The sequence below is a fragment of the Anas platyrhynchos genome, chromosome Z (assembly GCF_047663525.1).
Source record: "Anas platyrhynchos isolate ZD024472 breed Pekin duck chromosome Z, IASCAAS_PekinDuck_T2T, whole genome shotgun sequence".
In the NCBI taxonomy this organism is placed as follows: Eukaryota; Metazoa; Chordata; class Aves; order Anseriformes; family Anatidae; genus Anas; species Anas platyrhynchos.
In genome coordinates this window covers 55,775,908-55,798,359 of record NC_092621.1, presented here as the reverse complement: position 1 = coordinate 55,798,359, position 22,452 = coordinate 55,775,908, and the positions used below count along the sequence as shown (strand labels likewise).

Below are 22,452 nucleotides of genomic sequence, written 5' to 3'. Positions count from 1 at the left end.
ATTCCCTCAGCAAAGCATATACTCACCTGGGATACAGGAAGTCCTTCCAAAGGAAGGGATCCAGAACAAGACATTCCATTTTCCCATGAAGGTGATCTGACTGCTTACATACAGGGTGTTATGGAGGGGACCCTCATCTCCCTTGCCAAACCATACGTAATATACCTATTAGCTACTCATTTCGTCAGAGTAAAATGACCTCTCCCTTTCTTTCCCTGCAATCCTGGATGTGAAAACTTAACAGTATTCAACTGTGATACCAAATATATAAAGACTTTAATCAGTAAATATGCAAACTGGAAGAGCTTCAGCTTCGAATGACTGCAGACTATCTTTTCGCTGTGAAAATTCAAAACTGTAACACACTGTTGTTTGATAATCATCAGATTCTGAGGGAAATTTGAATGAATTTCTCACTTCATGAGAAATTCTATGATTTGGCTGAAAACTTCAGCTACAGCATTTACTAAGCTGGTTTGAAAAAAATATGCAATCTCAAAAGGAGCTGGGAAATGAAATAAAAAGTACTTGAAATGTCTGAAAATTTATATTTAAAAATGTTGTTGTTATGTGCATTCATGATGACAAGTAGTTTGTGACCCAGCATTTGTGATGTTATTGCCAACACAGCAGAAACAGATTGGGAGAGGTACAAAAATCCACCTTACCCATAATCATCAATCAGGTGGGAACCAAGCACTACAACGTCAAGCTCAAAGAACTGTGGTTCTGCCTTAATGCCAAACATAATGGGAGCTAATTTTGAATAATCAGCACGGTTGCAAGTAGCAACACAGACACGTAGTTTGTGGTTGTTTCCATTCTTCTCCATGACTTCTTTTTGTTTCTGTTTTGAAAGATTCTTGAAATACAGTTCCTGAAAAAAAAACAAAAAAAAACAAAAAAAAAACAACATATTAATAATAATCTTTATAGCAAGTATATGGTGTGCTTAGTGAAAAGCATAAGTAATTGCAGCCCAGAACTGTAGGCGCATATCTCACCCATTGATAACAGACAACTAATAGCTTACAGTACCTATAATTAGAAGATTTTTGGAAGTACATTTTTTAAAAAATCTAAATGTCACAATTTTAATACCTTATAAATAATTCACATATTCTACATAAGCAATATTTAAGTATTAGTGACTTCAATTGTAATTAACCTTTGGAAGAAGGGGCAGGCAATGCAGGAAGACTACAGAGCTATTGTCAAGTTGTGCAGATATAAAATTGGAAGTGCCAAAGCCCAACTGGAACTCTGTTTGGCTAGTGCAGTGAAAGATAACAAAAAATGCTTTTTAAAATACTTCAATTGCAAATGGGGGATTAAGGAGAATCTTACTGGATGTGAGGGGGAACATAGGGATGAAAGATGAGAATAATGCTGACATACTTAATGTCTTTTTTGCCTGTCTTTATTTGCAAAAAATTATTCCCAGGGTATCCAGCCCCAGACTTGGAAGTCAGTGGTAGGGAGGGAGACAAAGCACCTATAATATGATGAACTGTGGGTGACATATTATATCATTTGAACGTTCACAGGACTATGGGGCTTCACACAAGCGTAGTAAAGCAGCTGGTGGAAGTGCTCGCCAAGCCACTCTCAGTAACTTACCAGCAGTGCTGGCTGACTGGGGAGGTCACAGTTCACTGGAGGCTAGCAGATGAGACTCCAATCCACAAGGGGAGGAAGGAGGATCCAGGGAACTACACCCATGTCAATCCGACCTGGGTACTGGGGAAGGCTATGGAGCAGATCATCTTCAACTCCATCTCATGCACCACTTGGTAAGGAATGCAGGCTGCATGGGTTTATGGAAGACAGGTCCTGCCTGACTAACCTGATCTCCTCCTGTCACAAGGTGACCCACTTAGTAGATGAGGGACAGGCTGTGGATGCTATCTACTTGGGTTTTAGTAAAGCATTTGACACTGTTTCCCACAGAATTCTCCTGGAGAAACTGGCTGCTGGTGGCTTAAATAACAGGTCACAGGTCACTGGCTGAAGAACTGGCTGGGATTAGTCATGGTGAATGGTGGCTGGTCACCATCAGCATTCCCCAGGGGTCCTGGGAATGGTTTTGTTTAACATCTTTATCAAACACTTGGAGGAGGGGACGGAGTGCACCCTCAGCAAGTTTGTGGACAACACGTTAGGTGGGACTGTCAATCTGCTTGAGTGTAGGAAGGTTTTGCAGGGTGTGATATATGGAGTAACAATTCGTGTCAAGAAGATGGTTGATGTTAATAAAGAAGGGGGAGATGTGGGAGTGTGGCCATGGGGGTCGGCAAACGCTGTGGTTGGTGATAACATCAGACTCTTAACGATGAGGCCATCAGGAATGTAAAGAGTTTAGAGGGGCAGTCTCAGGTTGCTTGTTCTCCAGCCATTAAGGCATGGAAGTTTCTGGGTGTTTGCTGTTGCCGGGCCAAGTTGTTAGACCAACGAGAAGTTATTGGAAAAGGACTGCTGTGGAAAAGGACTGCTGTGGGGAGAAGGGTGTAAGAGGGGAGCCTGTCATGTCATGTTGCATTCTGATGAGAATGCAACATGGTATAATGAAGTTATGTCATCAATAAAGAAGTAGAAAGGGACAGGGACATTGATCGCCTCATGAAGACATGTTTGGCCAAACTCAGTGAACCCCTCAGAGAAGCTTGTACCAAAAGTCGCTGGAAATGGGCGCACCGGAGCTGCAGAGAAGCTCACACTGAGAGAAGCGGAGCCGTGCACACAACTGCCCCTCGCTGGTAAGCAGTTGCGCATTATGGAATCATACGTCCTTAGAAACAAAGACTGTCCTGGTAACCTTATGGCTTATTCTCCTTCTTAACAATCAGACAGTTTATGATCCTGAAATATGGGACCAAACTGAGGTCAAGGCGTGGGACTCTGCAACTAAAAACGACAAGGTTGCAGTGGGATTGCTCGGCACCTGGCGAGCAGTCTCTGAGGCCTTAAAGAGCCGTGTGGGACCACAGTCAGACACGTGTGGTTTGCCAGACAGTGAGGGAGCTGCAGGCTCGTCCACTGATCCTTCTGCTACATCATCGGCCAAATCATGGGACATATGGGAGCACTTCAACCAGGGTTGCCAACTCCAACTGTGCTCCCCCAGTTGTGGTCATTAATAGTAATACACTTAAAGGATTGTTTGTTAAACACTTGCCTTTTAAAGTTTTGCCATGTTTATGTTTCAATTGATACCTTTTCTGATTGTACATATGTATAGGCGTACTCGGGCTTACTGTGTAAAAGCCATGTTCTGTATATTTAGAAAGTTCGATGTTGGTGTGTGCGTGTTGGTAGAGCGTAGACTCCCCGCGCACCCAGCGCTGTTTACTTGCCTTTTATAAATATTACTAAATTCAGATTGAGTTGAGACTTCATTTATAACCAGGGGGATCTGGGTAGGCTGGATCAATGGGCCAAGTCCAACCACACAACATTCAAAACTACTCTGGCTCAGAGGGTTGTAGTAAATGGGGTTACCTCTGGCTGAGGGAACTGGGGGTGTTTAGTCTGGAGGAAGCTCAGGGGAGACCTCGTTGCTTTCTACAGCTACCTGAAAAGAGGCCACAGTTAGGAGAGTGTTAGTCTCTTTTGTCAGGTGAGAAGTTATGATATGCAAGGAAACAGCCTTGAGTTACACCAGCGGAGATTTAGATTAGACATTGGGAGGACTTTCTTCATGCAGAGTGTGGTCAAGCACTGGAACAGGCTGCCCAGGGAAGCGGTGGAGCTCCCATCCCTGGAGGTATTTAGCAGGCACGTGGATGAAGCACTAAGGGACATGGCTTAGTGCTAGGACACAGTAGGTCAAGTTGATGGTTGGACTTGGTGGTGCATCAAGAAAAGAACTGAAGGTCTTTTCCAACCCAGATGGTTCTGTGATTCTAAGTAGCAGAATGGCTTTCCCTGTTCAAATGGAAACTTTTATGTAAAAAAATTATTGGTGCCTTAGTAAGTTATGAAAAAAAAAAAACTATTCAAAAACACACAAAGGAACAAACTAGTAAGAGCTACATCCACTGACAGACTCCAGTAACAAAAAAAAAAAAAAAAAAAAGAAAAGGTTTTGGTCAAGTCAGTTTACGTATCTGTTAAAAACACTTTGGTGAAGCAAAGTGAGTTAAATATTGACTCATAATCCCTTTAATCCCTTCCATACTATTTTGCAGGCCAAAGTACATCACGATATTAAATAATACAACATTAGATTACACACAACTTTGGGAGATAGTAAGGATAATAATAGTAATTGTAAGTTAATAATAATCAGAACTCCAGATCACCTTGATTATCATTGTCCTTATTATTATTATTTTAAAGGGTTCCTGAGAATTAACATTTCCCAGGAAGTGACTGACTATTTTTACTAGCAACATCAACAGTTACTGTAACAAGACATTTCCTCCCATTAACTTTTCCAGCTTGTAAAGTAGCTGATTAAACTACATTATGATGTTTAATGTTTACCTGTCCCATGTTAATCATTTCACCCTGCTATTTTCACAACCCTCCACCCCTGCCCGAAACGTAAGAACCGGGAAAAACAACAACAATAACAACAAAACTTTAGAGAAAAATATGTCTTAAAAAAATGATATAGGAACTAAAATTGCACTGCCACCTCCCCTTCTTCTCCCAGCTGTAACCAAGTTAGTATCACAGAATATCAGAACAGATATTTATAAGTTTTCTGTACTTCTCCTTCTGAAAATAAGTGGACTGAAAATAACTGGACTTCAAATTAGTACCATCCTCTGGGTATGAAATCTAATGCTATATCAGATTTTTACTGCATTTTGGTAGCAAGTAAACTCAAGTTAACTTTTTCCAGCTTAATGGACATGGATCACTTATCTCTGACTAAGACACAGCAGTATCAATCTTTCTACTCATTTTGATACCTAGGGAAGCTCTTACTACGCAGCTGCTATGCAAGCATGACAACAACACTGACTGTCCAATTTCATGCTCTTTTACATTTATTATTATTATTTTTTTTACACTGCAATAGAAGTTTGTGGTGAGGAAAACAGAGAATTACTTCCACAAGATATTAGCTATGATGGAAGGCCCAGATTTTATTCTTTTGGTTAAGACTCAAGGTTAGATGATAGTCTGGAGTAGCATACTGTACACCACACAAATAATTTAAAACAAAAACGTTTTCAGTAATTTTTCCAGTAAATTTTTAAAATAAGGTCTATTAAGCTATTATTATTAGGCATCCCACTCCCATGATGTATATATAAAACTTCAGCAACTTTTTAAAGATCTCCCTATTTTTAATGCTTATTAGGTTTTATCATACACAATGAAAAAATATTTTGCGTAAAGTCATGTCAGGACTATCAGGAATCTGTCCTGAGTTGACAAGGGTAAAACATGTTTCTAGTCTCCACTTGCAAGCTGTAAGGGCTCTACAAAACTCTAACTGGCATGGTGATTTATTTTTTCCCTAGCACAACTCCAACAACAGTGATTCCTGAGTCGTTTACCTTTCAAAATGAAAATAAAGTGGCAAAAACCAGTGACATCTGGCATGACTCAGCTCACCAGAAATGCAATTTCTCATTCACCCCAGCAAAGCAGCAACACCAACCAACTTCAGCAGAACAGACACAACCTGGAATTTCAGCAATTGATTATTATGACAAATTAAGCTGAGTTCTATGGGTTCTGCCACAAAGTAATAGATATTGTTTTACAATGAGCAGAGATACCTTGTATTTTCATTAGCATTTTGCTTCAAAAATAGTATGTTAATTAACTACCAGTTTACATTTTCAAAGGGTTAAAAAATAATCGTTCAGACAAAGTACTTTCTCCTGCTGAAAACTGCAGTTATGTGTGTGTATGCTTGCTGTTTTAATTTAATCTTCTCTTTCTTTTTGTCCAGCAGGCTTGAAGTATTTTAAGTGTATGTATGCAACTCAGTACTCAATGTCAAAAATGTAGAGAAAGGGTATTTGTAGAGTTCTAGATGACGTATAAATTTAGATCAGAGAGGGCGTTACCCTGCATCACTGACTGAAACCTTAAGCTAGACAGAGATCTAACTGCACTGCTTTTTTTTTCTAAACAGACCGCTTTTTGGAGGTGCTTCTAAGCAGGACATCCTGTCTACTAATTCTAATGAAATCACACTGAAGACGTGAAGGAAACTTCTGACATTCCCGTAAGCTTGCCTTTGAACCATCATGAATAAGGTTCCTATAATTAGAAGCAAACCTCTCACAAGACCTCTCAAGCCGTCCGCTGCTGCGTACATACCCCATACAATACAAACTGAGAAGCCAAGGCAAAAAAGGGCACAGAACAACGAGTCTGTACGCTGCCCAAAAAACGTCAAGGCTCCCCATAACTACAGGTCAAACAACTACAGGTCGAATCCCTACAGCCCCAACCTTTATGGCCCCACATCTTGTTACGGCGGCGACACCAGCCTCTGGAAACAACTTCCGAGGCAGACAGGGCGATGCACCAAAGGCGTACGAGCCGGCAGGCCAGGAACCAAAGCCACCCGTGCCTTTTGTGCATTTCCCCTTCAGCCAGGGCTGGGGGAGCCCCACAACAGGCTCATTCCCAGGGGTCTGCCTCTTAAGTTTTATGAGGAAACCACGGAAGGCCTTGGTGCAGGGGCAGCTTTGGTATCGCTGCTGCTTATCTGCCCTGCCGGAACGGGCAGCTGAAAGCCAGACGCGTGTTAAATAAACCCAAAGGGGGACAGCTGGCACTGAGGGGGCGAAGGGCTGCGCCCCTCCACAGCACCCACTCCCCGCGCACCTACACAGATATACGCACATATATACGCGTATATGCATATATAGGCACGTATAATCACATATATACAGGTAAATGTGGATTTATGTGGATATATGTGGATTTACGTGGATATATGTGGGTATATGTGGGTATATGTGGGTATCTGCCCCCCCGCGGACGCGCGCTCCCCCCTCACGCCCCAACCGCCCCCCCCAGCCGTTGGGGTGCGCGCTCCCTCTCACCTGCGGCGGCAGCAGCCCCCCGCGCCCGCAGCACGCGCATGCGCACACCCCTCCTCCTCCCCCCACTCCGCCTCAGCGTAGGCGTGGCGGCGGCCGGCACTGCCTCAGCCCGCGCGGAGGCGCCGAAATAAAAAGTGTTGCCGCCTAGTGACACGTCGCCCTAGTCAAAAAAAGCACAAAACCTAAAGAAACACACAGGCAAGACCCACCGTAGCAGTGGCTCCCGTGGTCAACACAGCTAAAATAGATGCAAAGAACGGGGATTTTTCTTCTCCCATACTTGAGGAGAAAAAGTCTCACAAGGCTCTGAGGAACAAATATTGAAACCTTCAACTAAAAATACCCCAAGTGTCCATTGTGAAAATATAGTTTGTCAAATGAAACAAAAAGAGGCGAGACTTCTCCTTGGGGGTGTTTCAAGTTCTGTCCCCAGTGCCTGCTTCCCAAGAAAGGGATAAAAAGCATCGTACAGGGCGGTTGGGAAAGTCCTCAGAGGGCTGTGGTGCCATGAGTCACAGCTCCTCCAAGCCTCAGTGTCTCGGGAATAGGAAGAGGGCAGCACACCCACGTCTCAGGTTTCTGGGGTGGTTTTTGTGCTGACCAGCGGTAGCAGCAGCTGCTGGGTCGCACCACAGCTTCAATTCACACCTCCCTTGGTTTCACTCTTCTGTGCATCACTGGATTTTCTTTGTATACGTTGCTCAAAAGCCCATGTGCACTCTGGAAATGTCATTATACGCAGGTCTGAATTGTCTCCTGCAAGGGCTTTTGGGTTGTGATCAGTTCACCAGAGCGGCTCCAGCTGGTTTCACTGAAACAGAATCAGAGCCACAGGCCCACAGTGTGCCTGGGGCTGACAGTGACATCTGCGGGCCACATGGACCAGCCCCGGCTCCATCAGGATCATCCAGAGCTGGGAACCAGGCCCAGACAGCTTCTGAAGATCTCCACAAATGGAGAATCCACACCCAAAAGAGTCCTGATCATAAAAAAAACCATTTAACTTTAACCTGGTAAAATGTGAATCTCCTTTTATTCTAGATGTAGTTGTGACTTTGTAAAGTTTCCAGTTGTGCCAGCAAGAATTTCGGTGAGGTTTTCTCACTTCCTTTTTGCACTTTGCCGGCAACGTGTTTTAACTAAAATCTATATATAGTATTTAAGTTATGAAATCTAGGTAGAAAAGTTTTGTTTTTCACCTTTCATCTAGCTTAAAATTTCAGTGTTTATATATTTAGATAAATTCTCCTTTGAGATTTACAGTGCATGAAAGTTTTACCTTCTGTTTTTACACATTTTTATGAAAGTAAAGATCTTCCAAAGTTTCTAGTTCTTCATTTAGAGTTTTGTTCTGATTTTCCAAGACCACGACTCAATCTTCTAGACATTTAACACACTCTTTTCTATGGCATTCTGGAGCAGCTTCTCTGTTCTTCTTCAGCATTAATTCTCATTTCAACTGTGGATTATCTGTTTTATTTATCTGTCAATACTGAGGAACAGCCTGAATCAAACAAATGAATGTATGGTTGAGTGTAGACATTTATAAATTCTGAATTATGCAAGTACTTATGAAGCTAGAAGCAATCACATTGAGGGTTATTCTTAGCACGGCATCATTGCATCCCTTGATATGTTTTCTCCAGAAGTGTTTCAGCATCTTGCAGCACAAACTGCAGCACAACGGGCAAAGTTTATGCTCCTGTCACTTATTTCTCCCCCACAGACCTCACACTGCATAAATCGGACAAAATTTCTCTTGCACTGTGGAGTGAGCCCTGCCCCAGTCTCTCCAGCAGAGAGATAAAGACTTGCTAGAGAGCTGAGATGGGAGGAGAAGGTTCAGCCATAATCTGCCTGCTCCTGTCAGCCCCCTTTGCTACCTGCAATCTCTCAGGGCTCAGAAGATGGCCTCTGCTCCCACCAAGTCCTGAGGGGAGTACTGGGGCTCATTAGGGGACCGGGACCTCTGCAGTCACATTAATTCATTGCCACCCTCTGCATTAAAAAGCTATGCAGAAATTGGGGCAGCTCTGCAGGACATTGATACGCAAAGAGCTGGGAAACGCGGAAGATGGGCTTGCTTCTTTCCAGAGAGGGCACGCTGCTTAGGATTTTAACAGAAGGAGCAAGATCTTGCAGCTGGTTTCATGATCACCCTGCCTGGGAAACCATCCCAAATGAGGTGACAGGTGCTAAAGCGCAGTCTGGACTTGCACCAAGGGGCCTGTCAGTGCATAGCTGCACTGTCATGCAGTGTGGGCAGACTGAGTCAGTGCCACTGCCATCTTCTGCACGGAGGTTAAGCACAGGGTTACTTCCTCATGCCTGAAAGCAAAGGAATATGTCTTTTTAAATCAGCATCTACATCAGGTGGGGCTTTCCTTAACTCTTTCCTTAACTCTTCATTTACATCGATTCTATTTACATCAAAACCAGTTTGCTGAGTATAAGGAAGTGAAAACTCAGTCTAAAATTTTCAAAATTACCTAGAAGCAGCTGCCCGTGTCCATTCTGCACCGTGCAGCCAAAACCACTGGCAAGCAGCTTGGATTTTAAAGGCAAGGACATCGGGGTGTCAGAAGAGCAGGTCCTTCTGACACAGTAATCATTTCCAAAGAAAGTGGCCACAGTGCTCAGCTGCTGTGAATGCACTCTGTTACGAATATCCTGTATAGGAAAAGAGCAGGCAGTGCCTACAACACGGTGTAAGGAGAATACAAGCTAATCCACACAGTAGGGAAAGCGTAACAAGTTATTGCCTTCCTGTTCTTTCTGTTTGTTCTTCCCCGTTAAAACTGCCAGGTGGGCAGTGCACAGTCAACAGTAACTGTAGGTGACCACAGCAGTGCATTAGCTAGGTCAGCATCATCACATCAGGGGCCTGCAGCTTCCATCTGATGCTTCAGAAGAATGGGAAGAGAGGGAGGATGAGAAAAAGCCATTTATGCTACGCAAGGGAGATGTGGGGCTTTGTTCCCGCCTCATCACAGCACAGATCTCTCACATCTTTGCTCCGTATCTTGCACCGACACAGACAGAGGACATACGGGCACAGCGGTCAAGCAAAGAGCTTTTTGCCAAGGGAGAGGAAATGCAAAACTGTGTGAAAATCTGTTCTGTCTTGGGAAGGTTACCTTAAAACCAGGCCCACCAGAACCCCAGGTAGGAAGGAGAGTTGTGATTCTCGTCGAGGTTACTACGGATGGGCTACAAAATACCACAAGAATTTCTTTAGAGTTGCCAGTGATGTGTAACAGATCTTTCTCATTAGAAAGATGGCATATGCTGATACCTGGTGCTTTATGGTGTGCTTTATATCTTCTGATAATCTATGAAATTTGACTCAAGTTTCCAGTGACTGTGGGCTGCAATAGATGTGCGGTATGAAAGGCAGCCTCTGTGCTGGGGGACTCCGTGCACGGCAGGAGGATACCATCTAAAACCAATGCAAAGCAGTGGAAAGAGTGCTGACACCCTCGAAGTGACTTTTATCACGTCGTTCAATCTCTAACAATGTGAGCCGTTCTCTTCATTTCGGCTGACAGAAATGCTAAACTTTTCTTTGGCACTCTTTCTCTCTAAAAATAAGATAGCGGGACTGACCCACTTTCTGCTGCCGTCATGTGATGCTGCGTGATCTCGGCTTGTGTGATCTGTCCAACTCTTCAACGGGGCCTGCTTTCGCTGCTTGGGTTAAAAGCTCTTACAGACACGGCTTGTCTGTCTCAAGCTACACCCCTGTCCGCTTCTGCTAGAATAAACTCGACTGCTGTTGCTGATTCATGCTTGCTGACACACGTCAAGCATGCACTGGGGAATGTAGCACAGTTTAACATACCCAAGCTGGCCTCGAAGCAGTTGGTCCTGAACAATGATGGCAGCCGAGCTGGGGTGATGCTCGTAGCGGGATTTTCACTCAGGACAGCTCTATGCACTCTGCTGAAGCCTGTGCTGCGTGTCCAAATTGATTAATTAATAGAGAAGATAGTCTGATTAACACTAGGTGGGGCATATTCAGTCAGCCACTGCACACACTGAAGTGTATTTGGACAAAAGCTGGGGAGGAACCGACTTGGTTGCAAGATGCCACCACTAGGGGAGAACAGCAGGTAAGCCTGTCAAGTACCAGATCCCCCGTTACTTTCAGGCAGGAGACAAATGCGTCAGGCAGTTTGGGTCAAGGCAAACATGCCGCAGAAACAACCACGTCAGCTGGATGCAAATGGCTCTCAAATGTGAAAGACAAGAGAGCGAAACCAAGTTCTTCCCATAAACGTTCTCAGTTCTGGTCACTTTTGGCTTTTATCACAATGGCAAGTTACGTATTTCTCTTTAAAGAGGGAAGCGTACAAGACTGAGTTTAATTCTCTATCTGCTTTCAGCGGAAGCTAAAGCTACATCGTTTCTCCTTCAGGCCTCTTGTATTATCACCCTAAAGATGCGAGATACCAAAGTTTCTGTGTTCCAGTCGTGTCATGGTGCTAATCCTGCCTTCACCCTCCACCTGCCAGCCCTCTGCCCTCGCTCCAACCTTCCTCTCCACGATGGAGCGGGGCTGTTTGTCCCGGTGGTGTGGGTGCAGAGAGACACAGGGTGGACTGGGTCCACCACGTGTGGGTCTGTGGAGGCTGCGAGCTCTGGCAAACACACAGAGAGCTGTGCTGTCACGGCGCGGGAAGTGCAACAGGCCAGAAGCTAGGAGAAGGGGGCAGGAACCACAAATAATCATCTAGTGATAACACCGCCTATTTTTTTTTTCCCATTTAAATTGACATATGGCATTGAAAAGGATGGTAAATGGCTGGCAGTAAGGACTACAATGTCGAACTCTGGCCTCCTGTTAGCATGAATACTTCCTGCACTGTGAGCAGATCTAGAGGTTCCTACTTGTTCTTCTTGTCCAGCTACTGTGTGTGTGTATATATGTATATATGCATACACATACACCTTCCTTATCCTTCCTAAGGTGCTACAGCATCTGTCTTGCTTGCAGCTGTGTTTTCAATGTGGGAAAACTATCAGCTCTCAAATATTAGTCAAAGACAGCAGATGTGCTCACGAATATTTGGTAATTTCTAATTTCTAATTTTAAGGGATATTAATGCTACTACATTGTTACAAAAAAAAAAAAACACAACACAAACAAAACAAAAAAAACCACAACCAAACAAAACACCACCAAAAACTGTTAATCAGGCAGTGATCTAATGTCAAGAATAAAGAATGATGTTAGTAAACACGTATTTCCTCCCTTTTTCAATATAAAATAAACTTGGTTTGTGTGTACATTGTGAACTTCTACTTTGGCTATTAGCTTTGCTAAGACCAAAAAAAAACAACAAAAAAAGTGATGGAAAAAGAAGAAGAATATTTGATTGTAAAGATGGTTACGCTACACAATACAGTTTACAATTTAAAAGATGGCGGGGGAAATTTTGAAAGACAGAATATAAAAAGGGCAAAGAAATGATTTATTTTTTTTTCTCCTGTAGCTGTTCACTAAGAAAAGAGCACATCCTTCTGTCTTGGAAGCTTGTAACATACCAGATTTCATCACCTTAGGTAGGTAAACATCACCTTTAATTGCGTGACTTTTAGGGCAATCTTAAATCCTACACTATGGCTGTTAATGGCTGTTACTAGTTCCCGAAACAATTTCATATTTTCCATTAGAAGATGCTTGTTGGGATGTCGTGGAAGGATCAAATGCCAGCTGAAAGCACATTGTTTTCTGTATCAGGCACCGTATAAAAGTACATGTTTGTTTTTAATTCTGGGTCAGGAATGAAGCGTCCTCATTTTTTGTTTGGAATATCTGTAGCTCTTATTTTCCTTACCAGCAACCTCCAGGAACGGTTTTCTTTTCCAAGCAACAAGCAAAAGTCAAAGAAAATTACAAGCAAGCACACAATTTTAAAGGAGGTACTATCTCTAAAGACAGTATGAAAAGCCTGCCACAAACCTTCTGTAAATGTGTTTTACTTGGACAGGAAGCCAGAACCTTGTATATGACAAAGAGAAAAGCTTCAGAGCTCAGGATGACATTTAGAAAGAAAGAAAAAATAATGGTTTGGAAAAAAAACCAACACAACAACAACCATGGTAAATGGTAATTTACTTCTTTCCTTCCTTCCTTTCGATAGTTATCTGAAACAGACACTCACATAAAAAGCATCTGAGTAATGCTCAGTGGTTATTCTTACTTAACCTACAGGATAGTCTCATTTCTCAGTTGGGTTGGCTATCCGTGTTATATTTTACGAGAGCTTTGATTTAACACGCGGTGTTTGAATGACAGACAGTCCGGAATCACACAGAAGTAAAACCAAATGCTGCAAGGCTCCCTGACTTTGCAGGAAAGCTCTCCCGACAGATGCTCTGACCTCAGCGTGGCACGTCCACCGGCTGCGCCGAGTCCCCCTGGGAAAGTCCATACACCTCAAACACCACCCAGAGACAAGCAGCCCATTTTTCCCGGGACGGAGTGCGTGCCAGGATGCAGGAGACCACCCAAAATCGTGTGGTTAGAGAACACCTTTCCGGCAGCGTGTGTCAGAAACCAGCCCAGTCGTCCCTGCCATTGGGCTGCTGAGGCTCCACGCTGCGAGAGGTGCTACCTCTTACTTCCCCTGCAATTTGAACAGGATTTTCCAAGGGGTATTTAGGGCACTTAGAAGGATGTTTAGAGGCACTTTGTGGGAAAACCCCCACGAGTGGCTCCCACCACAGGACACCACGCAGGTTCACAGAAAATGCCCACGGGGTCCCCGGCTCTACCCTTGCCTCAGTTTCACGCTAACCATAAAAATCCCCTTTCCCTGAGCAGCACATGCACCGATGGGCATCCCACTTTCTTAATCTATTCCCCACAGCGTGGGCTGCCATTCCCAAGGCACCATACATACCCTGGGCTGGTGCCTTCTCCACACACCGAGCCTCCCTGTCAGGGCGGCCAGCCCGCTCCACAGGTGGCGAGGCGGCCACGGCCACCTTCAGGGGGCTCCGCACCCTCCCCTCACACCACAACCCCCCCTGGGACCCCACCGGGGCAGGGGGCTTTACCTCAGCCCCCCTCATTCCCCCTCAGCCCCTCTCAGCCCCCTCAGCCCCCTCAGCCCCCCGGGACCCGGCCCCGACTTACGTGGGGGCCGCGGGCGGGCGGCTCCCTGCGCGGCGGCGCGTTGGTCCCCATGGCGGCCCCTGACAGGCCCGGGGAGACGGCGACAGGGACGAGGATGGGGACGGCGATGGGGACAGGGACAGCGACAGGGACAGGAGAGGCTCCAGGGCACCGGGGAACGGCGGCGGGGCCACGCCGGGACCGCCCCGAGCCGCAAGCGCCGCCCTCGGCCGGCGGGTGGGCGAGGGGGAGGCTGCGGGTGTTGGGGTGGAGGAAGGCGGGCAGCGCCTGTCCCCGGCTGGCATCCACCCCTCCTGGGGGTGCAGGTAGCTGGGGGGGGCAATTAGTGGGTGTCCCCAGCTAATTCCTGCCTCTCCCGGTGTTGTTGATGCCGCCCGCAGCTGCTCGGAACAATAGGAGAGCGTGGCTGGCAGCGGGCGGTGAGCTGGGAGAGCTGTCACGGCACTGATGCTGAGCAAGAGGCTCCTCCAAACACCGCTCTGCAGACACAACTTTGGGTGGATGCTTCCCCGTGCTTCTGGCTCCTGTGTGCCCCGTTTCAAGGCTGCATCCTGCCTGCAGCGCCGCTTTTCTGCCCTCCTTTCAGGGCCCGCACACTGGGCACCCCATCCCAAGCGAGCCCGCGGTGCCCTGGCATCATTTCGGGTCATTTTGGGGTACCCGCACTTTGCAAAGTGTGTTTTGGTTTTTGGTATGTGGGCCTTGCTGTGTGCAGAGAAATGACTCATCTACAGCCATTCCCTCCTTTCCTGTTTTTTATTCCTTTTTTTCTCTCTCTATTTTTTTTTTCCTGAAGCAAACATGTTCATCCTTACATGTTTACAGCAAAAAGCACTCCAGTAAGCAGATCAGTGTGCAGCACCTGCAAATTCAGTCAAGTGGCTCCTCTACATCCAGATTTACGGCTACACACATATCAACAGCAGTGGTCATGGCTATTGCTGAAAGATTTTCTTAGCTCGGGATCAACCTGCTGTGCAGCTAGCTGTTTTAATTCATCCCTTTGTAACCATGGCAGTTTATCATTTTTTGCATTTTGTTAGCAGTGTGTTTCTAGCTGCTCATTTTATCCCATTACATACCTACAAGGCAGGCTGCTGCATAAAGCATCAGAGATGGAAGAACAATAAAGCAGCAACAAAAAGCTTTAAAAGAGCAGGTACATGGAGAACTAGAGAAAAAGGAGGTACTTTGTTAGTTTGCTGTGAACTGTATGTTGCATTATTTTCCCCGTTTTCCCCACGTATATCTTACGCGTTTTAACTGTGAGCACATTTTCTATTACGCTCTTAGCTTTTTCTCCCTCAGAAAAATATCCAATTTTTTCCTTCTTCAGTCTAATCTGAACCATGCCAGTGTAACACTCTTCTACTGAAATCACATCCTCCCTCTCCCCCCATGTGCTTGCAGCTCTTAGTATTTCTTGGCACTGAAATATTCACTTAATAGATTTTCTTCTCCTAGGGCTGTATTATGCATGTGTATATGTTTCTGCATGTAGATCAGTATATATGCAGGTGGATTTTTTTTTATTTTTATTTTTTTTAAATTTGCCAGGGAGATTTCAGAAAACAAGCTGCGTTTAAATTTCCCCGTACCAGATACTTGTCTGCTATAATTTCCCCATTGACAAAGGCCATTAGAATTGGAGCTGGAGGCTCTGTTTTTCCCCTGGGACTACACTACAAAGCAGAGAAACAAGCAAACATACAAAAACCAAATCCCCACGCACCTCCTCGAGCCAAATTCCCCTCTTACTGTACTTTTCCACCTCAGCAGAGATTGGTCATCCTGCTTCTCCAAATCTCACTTGCCTCACATGTGGCCTTTACTTCCTACTCTCCTGATGATTAATCCACCTCCAGAACAACTGGCCTTTGTTCTGGACTGACAGTAATGCACGTTCATTCATCTAACTCAGTTGTTCCTCTAGCACTGTATTGTACAGCACTGTGGAAAACCCAAGTCTGGCAGGAACTGTGTCTGGTGGGTCACTGCCATGAGCTCTACACCCAGCATTAGGCCTCTGACTGTTGGCTGGGTCTTTTTGCCGTTCCCAGGAGCAAAGCAGGAGTCCCAGAGCACTGGGCATCAGGCTGAGGCATTCCTGAATCTGCTGTGAAAACAAACCAGCCGTCTGCAGACAAATGAGCTTTGCAAGGACGGTCAGAGGTTCTTTCCCTGGCCCCTTGTGCCATGCAGGTTGTACTGCTGCGTTCCCCCATCTGCAGGAACACAGCCACTGTGTTCAGAGGTGCACTAAAGCACCCTCTAAGTGCCTGATGCTGTGCACAGAAGCTGTCTGAGCAGCTCGGTGTGTGTGCCTTTGCCTTGGCTTCCCCAGCTGAGGGGTCACCAATGCTCCCATGGAGGTTCTGCAGTCATCCTTGTGACTGTGGGCACCACAACACACGTGTGCAAGGCCTCGTGCAGGAGGCATGGCTGGGACATGCACAAATCAAACCTTTGACAAGGTTCTGCTTGCACTGCTGGCCTGGTCAGGCAGCTGGCACACAGCTCAACACATTCCTGCTGTCTGGTAACAAGGGAGTGGAAAAACAAAGGCTTTGCCTTTGCACAGTTGCATGGGAAATTAGTATGAGGGATAGTAAAGTGATATATATATGGTATGCACTGACAGCAACAGGGTTTCAAAAATCCATGCCCACCAGTGCTTCTCCACACCTCTCCCCTGTCATTTCCTACTGGGAGGCAGGCAGCACCTCCTTTTCCCTGCTAATTTCATCAGGGCCCTCAGCAACATCTTATGGGTTCGCTTGATCTCTCTTTGAAGTTTATATGGCCTGGAGTCTCTGCCCTGCCCAAGTGAGGAGGCATTGGGTATGGAGAGAGCTGAAACTGGACCTGGGAGTTTTGTAGGCTTTTTTCTGCTCCCACGTGGGAATCGAGAACCTTGAGCTGGTGGTGCAGGAAGCTGAGAGTAAATGTCAACTTCTCTGACCCCTTGCTTTGAGGCAAGGAGGGCCAGAAAGCACTCTGATTAAATAATTAACCTCACTATACCAGCTCTTCTTGTTCTACCCTCCTCTCTGTCCTTTTACTTGCCCCTAGGCTGTTCCTGCTAAGCAGGCATGTGAACGAGAGCTCTCAGAACAGGGCAGACACTTCTATGTAGTTCACGCAGTCTCACTTACAGAAATGCCACTCGAAACAAGGCAGGAATTCAGTACAACAATTAGGACAGTGGAGTTAGTGGAGGAGAATGGAAGGATCTGCACTTCCAGTGTGACAGAAGAAGAGGAGGTTTCTGCCAAGCACTGCAGTGAAGAGCTGTGGACACCTCAGGCCAATTGGGGCTCTCCACTGGCATTCTGCAGCCCTCTTGGGGCCAGCCAGCTTTTGTGGATGAAGTAGAGATGAAGTAGATGACGTAGTGGACAAGTCCCTTTTCATCTTCTATATATAGAGCCTGGCCAGACAGGTTTGTCTGGACAAGAGTGGAAAGGGGATCTTGAGCTTTCAGCAGTGGGGACTCTGGGTTGAGAGGGTGGGGAATGGGAGAGCTCCATGTGGAAAATCTCTGGGCTTGTGGGCTTAATAAAACACAATAATTTGTTCTGATTCAGACAGAAGATGAATATTAGCTCATTCATTTTTATTTTTATTTTTTTTTTAAAAAAAGGCCAAAGCCCTTTCCTAATGTCCAAGGGTGTTAACATGGCAAAGGTGCATAGGTTTCCATCGCCAGTGGCATACAGCGTGGTCAATGTTTAATGTATCTAGTTAGCCACAACTCATTAAAAGTGGAATCGATAGCATCTGAAAATCTCTCTGCTACCAGGAGCAAACCACCAAATTTATTTCCATGTCTGCAGCCTGTTCCAGCACTCAGTGAAATCAGATATTATCCCTGAGCCAGGTTTTAGCAAAGTCCTATGTTGTAATCCCAATAACACGACCCTACGTAATAAAGTTCTTGGAATAATATTTTAGTGCACAAGCTATGCTATGCCAGAGGAAAGCATGCTTATTCATGCATTGCTAATTTCAAAAGCTTCAGGCTCAGCTACACCTGCAGAATCCTGCATAGGTGGAGCTCAAGGAAGTATTTGTAATGTAATAGCGATTATCTTCTGACTGTTTATATAGCATTGAACTACAATCTCCGAGATTTCCTTGTGAAGCAGAACTCTGGAAACATTTGCTTTGTATACATGAAGATGCATGGAAGCAGCCTGGAGGAAGGATTCACTGGGGATGGTGTGGGATGTTTACTTAGAAAACAAGAAGGGTGCATCAGTGTCATGTATTAAAAATAAAAAGTAATTAAAAAAAAAAAAAAGAGATTTGTTTGCAGCTTTTTACATCAGAAGACTCCCTTCTACCTTGGAGTCTTATAGATTGACACTTGCTCTGCTGCTAGAAAAGACAAATGAAAACAACAGAGAGTTTAGTGATTAGCTCAAGGAAAGCCATGTGGATTTCAAAGCTCTCTGAGAGCTTTGAGACCAGTGGCCATAACCAGAAGTCATGAGGTCTAATTAATCCTTCAGGAAGGAGATCCATGTGACTGGTAGGCAAGCTCATGTGATGGAGAGAAAGAACATGCAGAAAAGAGCACTTGGTTGTCACGGAGACAACGTCACTGTCAGGGGATGCTCCTCAGACAACCTCTGCCCTTATCCGAACTTCGGGAAGATACCTCAGCCTGCCCTCTACATCACTGCTGTACAGCAGGGGGCTGGCCACAGTCCCGTGCTTTCCAGTGAGCCCTGGCTCTTCACAGAGCTTGCTGCTTGTGAAGGGAGCAATGCGGTCAGGTAGCCGAGCACAACACAGCCCTGGCTGATGGTCTCAGAGCTCCTGGCAGGTCTCATCCAGCACAGCAGTGAGGAGCACTGAACACTCCCATCCCAGATCTCAGAGAGGTGCATGCTGACTGTGGCTCACCCCTGTGGCAACCTGCATCTGAGGTTAAAAAGTGTCCCTGAAAGATTTGGCAGACAGCCCTGGTATGGCATCCAGTCACTCCCTGTCCTTGGTCAGAGCAGGGTTAGTATGAGGTTTTCTTCCACAGCTGAAAGCACCCAAGCAGCAGAGAACATCTGAGGACTGGGGCGTGTAGTGCTTTAGTTAACAGCTGATAGACAAGAGAAGCTACCTGCTCCTGATAGAGGACAGCAATGATCCAGATGTACACGGGTCATTTCTTTGAAGAACGGTGGTCATGCCGCAGTTAGCAATGAACCTGCTCCCAGCCCCGTCTGGAAAATTGTTGCACTGAGCAGACGAGGGCACAGACAGGCAACAGACACCACTGTTCATGCTGTTGAGCTGTAAATCCCTACTTCTGCTACAGAATTCCTACTTCTGGACTGTGCTGCAGTCAGTTCACAGTGACTGCCTCTTTGCTGGCAATGCACAGCTTGGCGTTCGCTCATCGAGCTCCTTGGAAGTAATGTTTTTGTTCAGAAGTCCACAGGAGTGGGGTGGAAATCTGGAGCAAGGCAGATGTACTCTTGGTAGAAAACAATCAGGTCATGGAATACTTAAATGACCAGGACACTGGCCGTAGGCCACGATGGGATGCACCCATCAGTGCCTGATGTCATTGTGAAACTCCTCGTGATGATCACAGCAACTGGGAGAGGTTTGTGAGGACTGGAGGAAAGCAAATGCCACTCCTACCTTCAACAAGGGTGAGAAGGAGGCCCCAGGCAAGCAGAGGATGGTCAGCCTCACCTTGATCCCTGGGAAGGTGATGAAGGAAGGTTAATGGTATTGTGGACTGCATTAAGCAAACTATATCCAGCAGGTCAAGGGAGGTGATACCTCTTCTCTCCTCAGCACTGGTGAGGCCACGTCTGGAGCACTGCGTGCAGTCCTGCAGTACCAGGGAGACATGAAGGTATTCAAGTCATCTGGACGTGGTCCTGGGCAACCTGCACTCAGTGGCTCTGCCTGAGCAGAGAGGTGTCAAGGTGACCTTCAGAGGTCCTCTGCAACCTCAAACATCCTGTGATTCTCTGATAAATGTTGTAAAGAACTGAAGACTTGTAAAAGGTCCCATAGGTCATGTACTGGCAGCTGAATGCCTTAAGTGGTGCCTAACAGTGTCTAAAATGACACCGGGCACCAGGTTTAAACACCTGAATTACTCTGTGTGTCTTGGCAGTAATTTATACATTTGTTCCACTCAGTATTGCACCATTGGATGGAGCAGATGACAAAACAGGTTCAGGATGTGGATCCTGTTGAAGAGGAAGAAGATATTTGACTTAGAGGTGTTGGCTGGTGTGGTATGTCAAACGACACACTGCAGAAATTGCTGCAGTTCTTTTCCAAGCCTCAACGTTTTAGAGTTTCTTTCTTTCTTTCTTTCTTTCTTTCTTTCTTTCTTTCTTTCTTTCTTTCTTTCTTTCTTTCTTTCTTTCTTTCTTTCTTTCTTTCTTTCTTTCTTTCTTTCTTTCTTTCTTTCTTTCTTTCTTTCTTTCTTTCTTTCTTTCTTTCTTTCTTTCTTTCTTTCTTTCTTTCTTTCTTTCTTTCTTTCTTTCTTTCTTTCTTTCTTTCTTTCTTTCTTTCTTTCTTTCTTTCTTTCTTTCTTTCTTTCTTTCTTTCTTTCTTTCTTTCTTTCTTTCTTTCTTTCTTTCTTTCTTTCTTTCTTTCTTTCTTTCTTTCTTTCTTTCTTTCTTTCTTTCTTTCTTTCTTTCTTTCTTTCTTTCTCTCTTTCTCTCTTTCTCTCTTTCTCTCTTTCTCTCTTTCTCTCTTTCTCTCTTTCTTTCTTTCTTTCTTTCTTTCTTTCTTTCTTTCTTTCTTTCTTCCTTTCTTCCTTTCTTCCTTTCTTCCTTTCTTCCTTTCTTCCTTTCTTCCTTTCTTCCTTTCTTCCTTTCTTCCTTTCTTCCTTTCTTCCTTTCTTCCTTTCTTCCTTTCTTCCTTTCTTCCTTTCTTCCTTTCTTCCTTTCTTTCTTTCTTTCTTTCTTTCTTTCTTTCTTTCTTTCTTTCTTTCTCTCTCTCTCTCTCTCTCTCTCTCTCTCTCTCTCTCTCTCTTTCTCTCTTTCTCTCTTTCTCTCTTTCTCTCTTTCTCTCTCTCTTTCTTTCTCTCTCTCTTTCTCTCTCTCTTTCTCTCTTTCTCTCTTTCTCTCTTTCTTTCTCTCTTTCTCTCTTTCTCTCTTTCTCTCTTTCTTTCTCTCTTTCTCTCTCTCTCTCTCTCTCTCTCTTCCTTCCTTCCTTCCTTCCTTCCTTCCTTCCTTCCTTCCTTCCTTCCTTCCTTCCTTCCTTCCTTCCTTCCTTCCTTCCTTCTCACACTGACAATGATGAGTGAGAGCAGCCATGGAGGTGAGCTGCCACTTAACATTTCAGAGAAAGCAAAGGAAAGAGCAGCTTTTCTGTTCTTGGCAAAGTCTTCACAAGGACCTGTGTGGATGGCACCCAGGAAAGTTGAAGCCTACATACACGTAGAGACTATTTTTTTGAGTTCACCTGCAAGAACAAGCGAGGCCCCTATTTCCATCAGCACCCTGCTTACCCAGAACTGCAGGTTGCTGTACCAGCGTGTGCTTTGGCAGTAGTGGAGCTCTGTGAGTAGGCAGATCATACACTTGTATCATATTTGCTCCGGGAGCAAAATGTGGTATCCCAAGAAGAGCAGAGGCCTGAGAAGTAACTTAACACCTCCAGTGATGTCTGCAAACACTGCTCTGTTAATAGCACTCTTTATCACAGTCCTGCCCCTCAGAGCTGTGCTGGTAGAGGTGTCGGTCTGAAGCTTCCTTCTAGGTCCTTCCCTTGCAGACCTATGTCAGAAACTCATATGCAGCTCCTTGTTGTTGTGGTTCAGTCTGGTGCTTTCACCGTGCTTCTCCCCTCTTCTCAACATCTGTTGAAACTTTTTTTTTTGATGCAGAGTTGAAGAAATCCTTGCCCTGCAGCTGAGCTGCTCTGTGGCTATGCCCTGCTGAGCTGAGGGATATCCTAACACTCAGTGCCACCGAGGAACCACCTGGAAGGCTCTGGAGAAACTTCTCATTCATATTCTGTCCTTACCAGGCTTTTAGCCCAAGTGAAGACCCTAGCTGACTCCAGGCAGGTCTTTAGGTAAGGCCAGCAGCCCGGAGCAGAGGGAGGCTTTAGGAAGCGGAGGTGACAGGTATAAGTGACAGCTCTTCAAAAATCCTGCGCTGAAAGCCTCCCCACTGACTGCGTCAGGCTTCCCTGACATTCACTGCTGTGCAGACCCAAGCACAGAGGAAGTCCCAAGGACTCTCTAAATCCCTTCTAAGCCTTCAAAGGAGACTCTGTTCCCAGTGCCCCAGGGTTTCATATTCT

The 22,452-nt window shown here is 45.3% G+C and overlaps 1 protein-coding gene across 6 annotated transcripts in view; it reads right to left on the bottom strand.

Moving 5' to 3' along the window:
* The window catches only part of GNE (glucosamine (UDP-N-acetyl)-2-epimerase/N-acetylmannosamine kinase), a 28,887-nt gene extending 14,521 nt beyond the window's left edge, over positions 1–14,366 (bottom strand). The window contains exons 1-3 of one of the 6 annotated variants that reach the window (XM_072030732.1): positions 7,023–7,057; positions 5,572–5,641; positions 669–877 (exon numbers count right to left, since the gene is read on the bottom strand). In XM_072030732.1, coding sequence (XP_071886833.1) covers positions 669–832 — 164 coding nt within the window. In that variant the 5' untranslated portion in view covers positions 833–877; positions 5,572–5,641; positions 7,023–7,057. Of the gene's footprint in view, positions 1–668; positions 878–1,620; positions 3,925–5,513; positions 6,174–7,022; positions 7,124–14,166 lie in introns of those variants that run through there. The other 5 variants (XM_027446327.3, XM_027446326.3, XM_027446328.3 and 2 more) reach the window with 5 other exon arrangements.
* Positions 14,367–22,452: the final 8,086 nt, after the last annotated feature.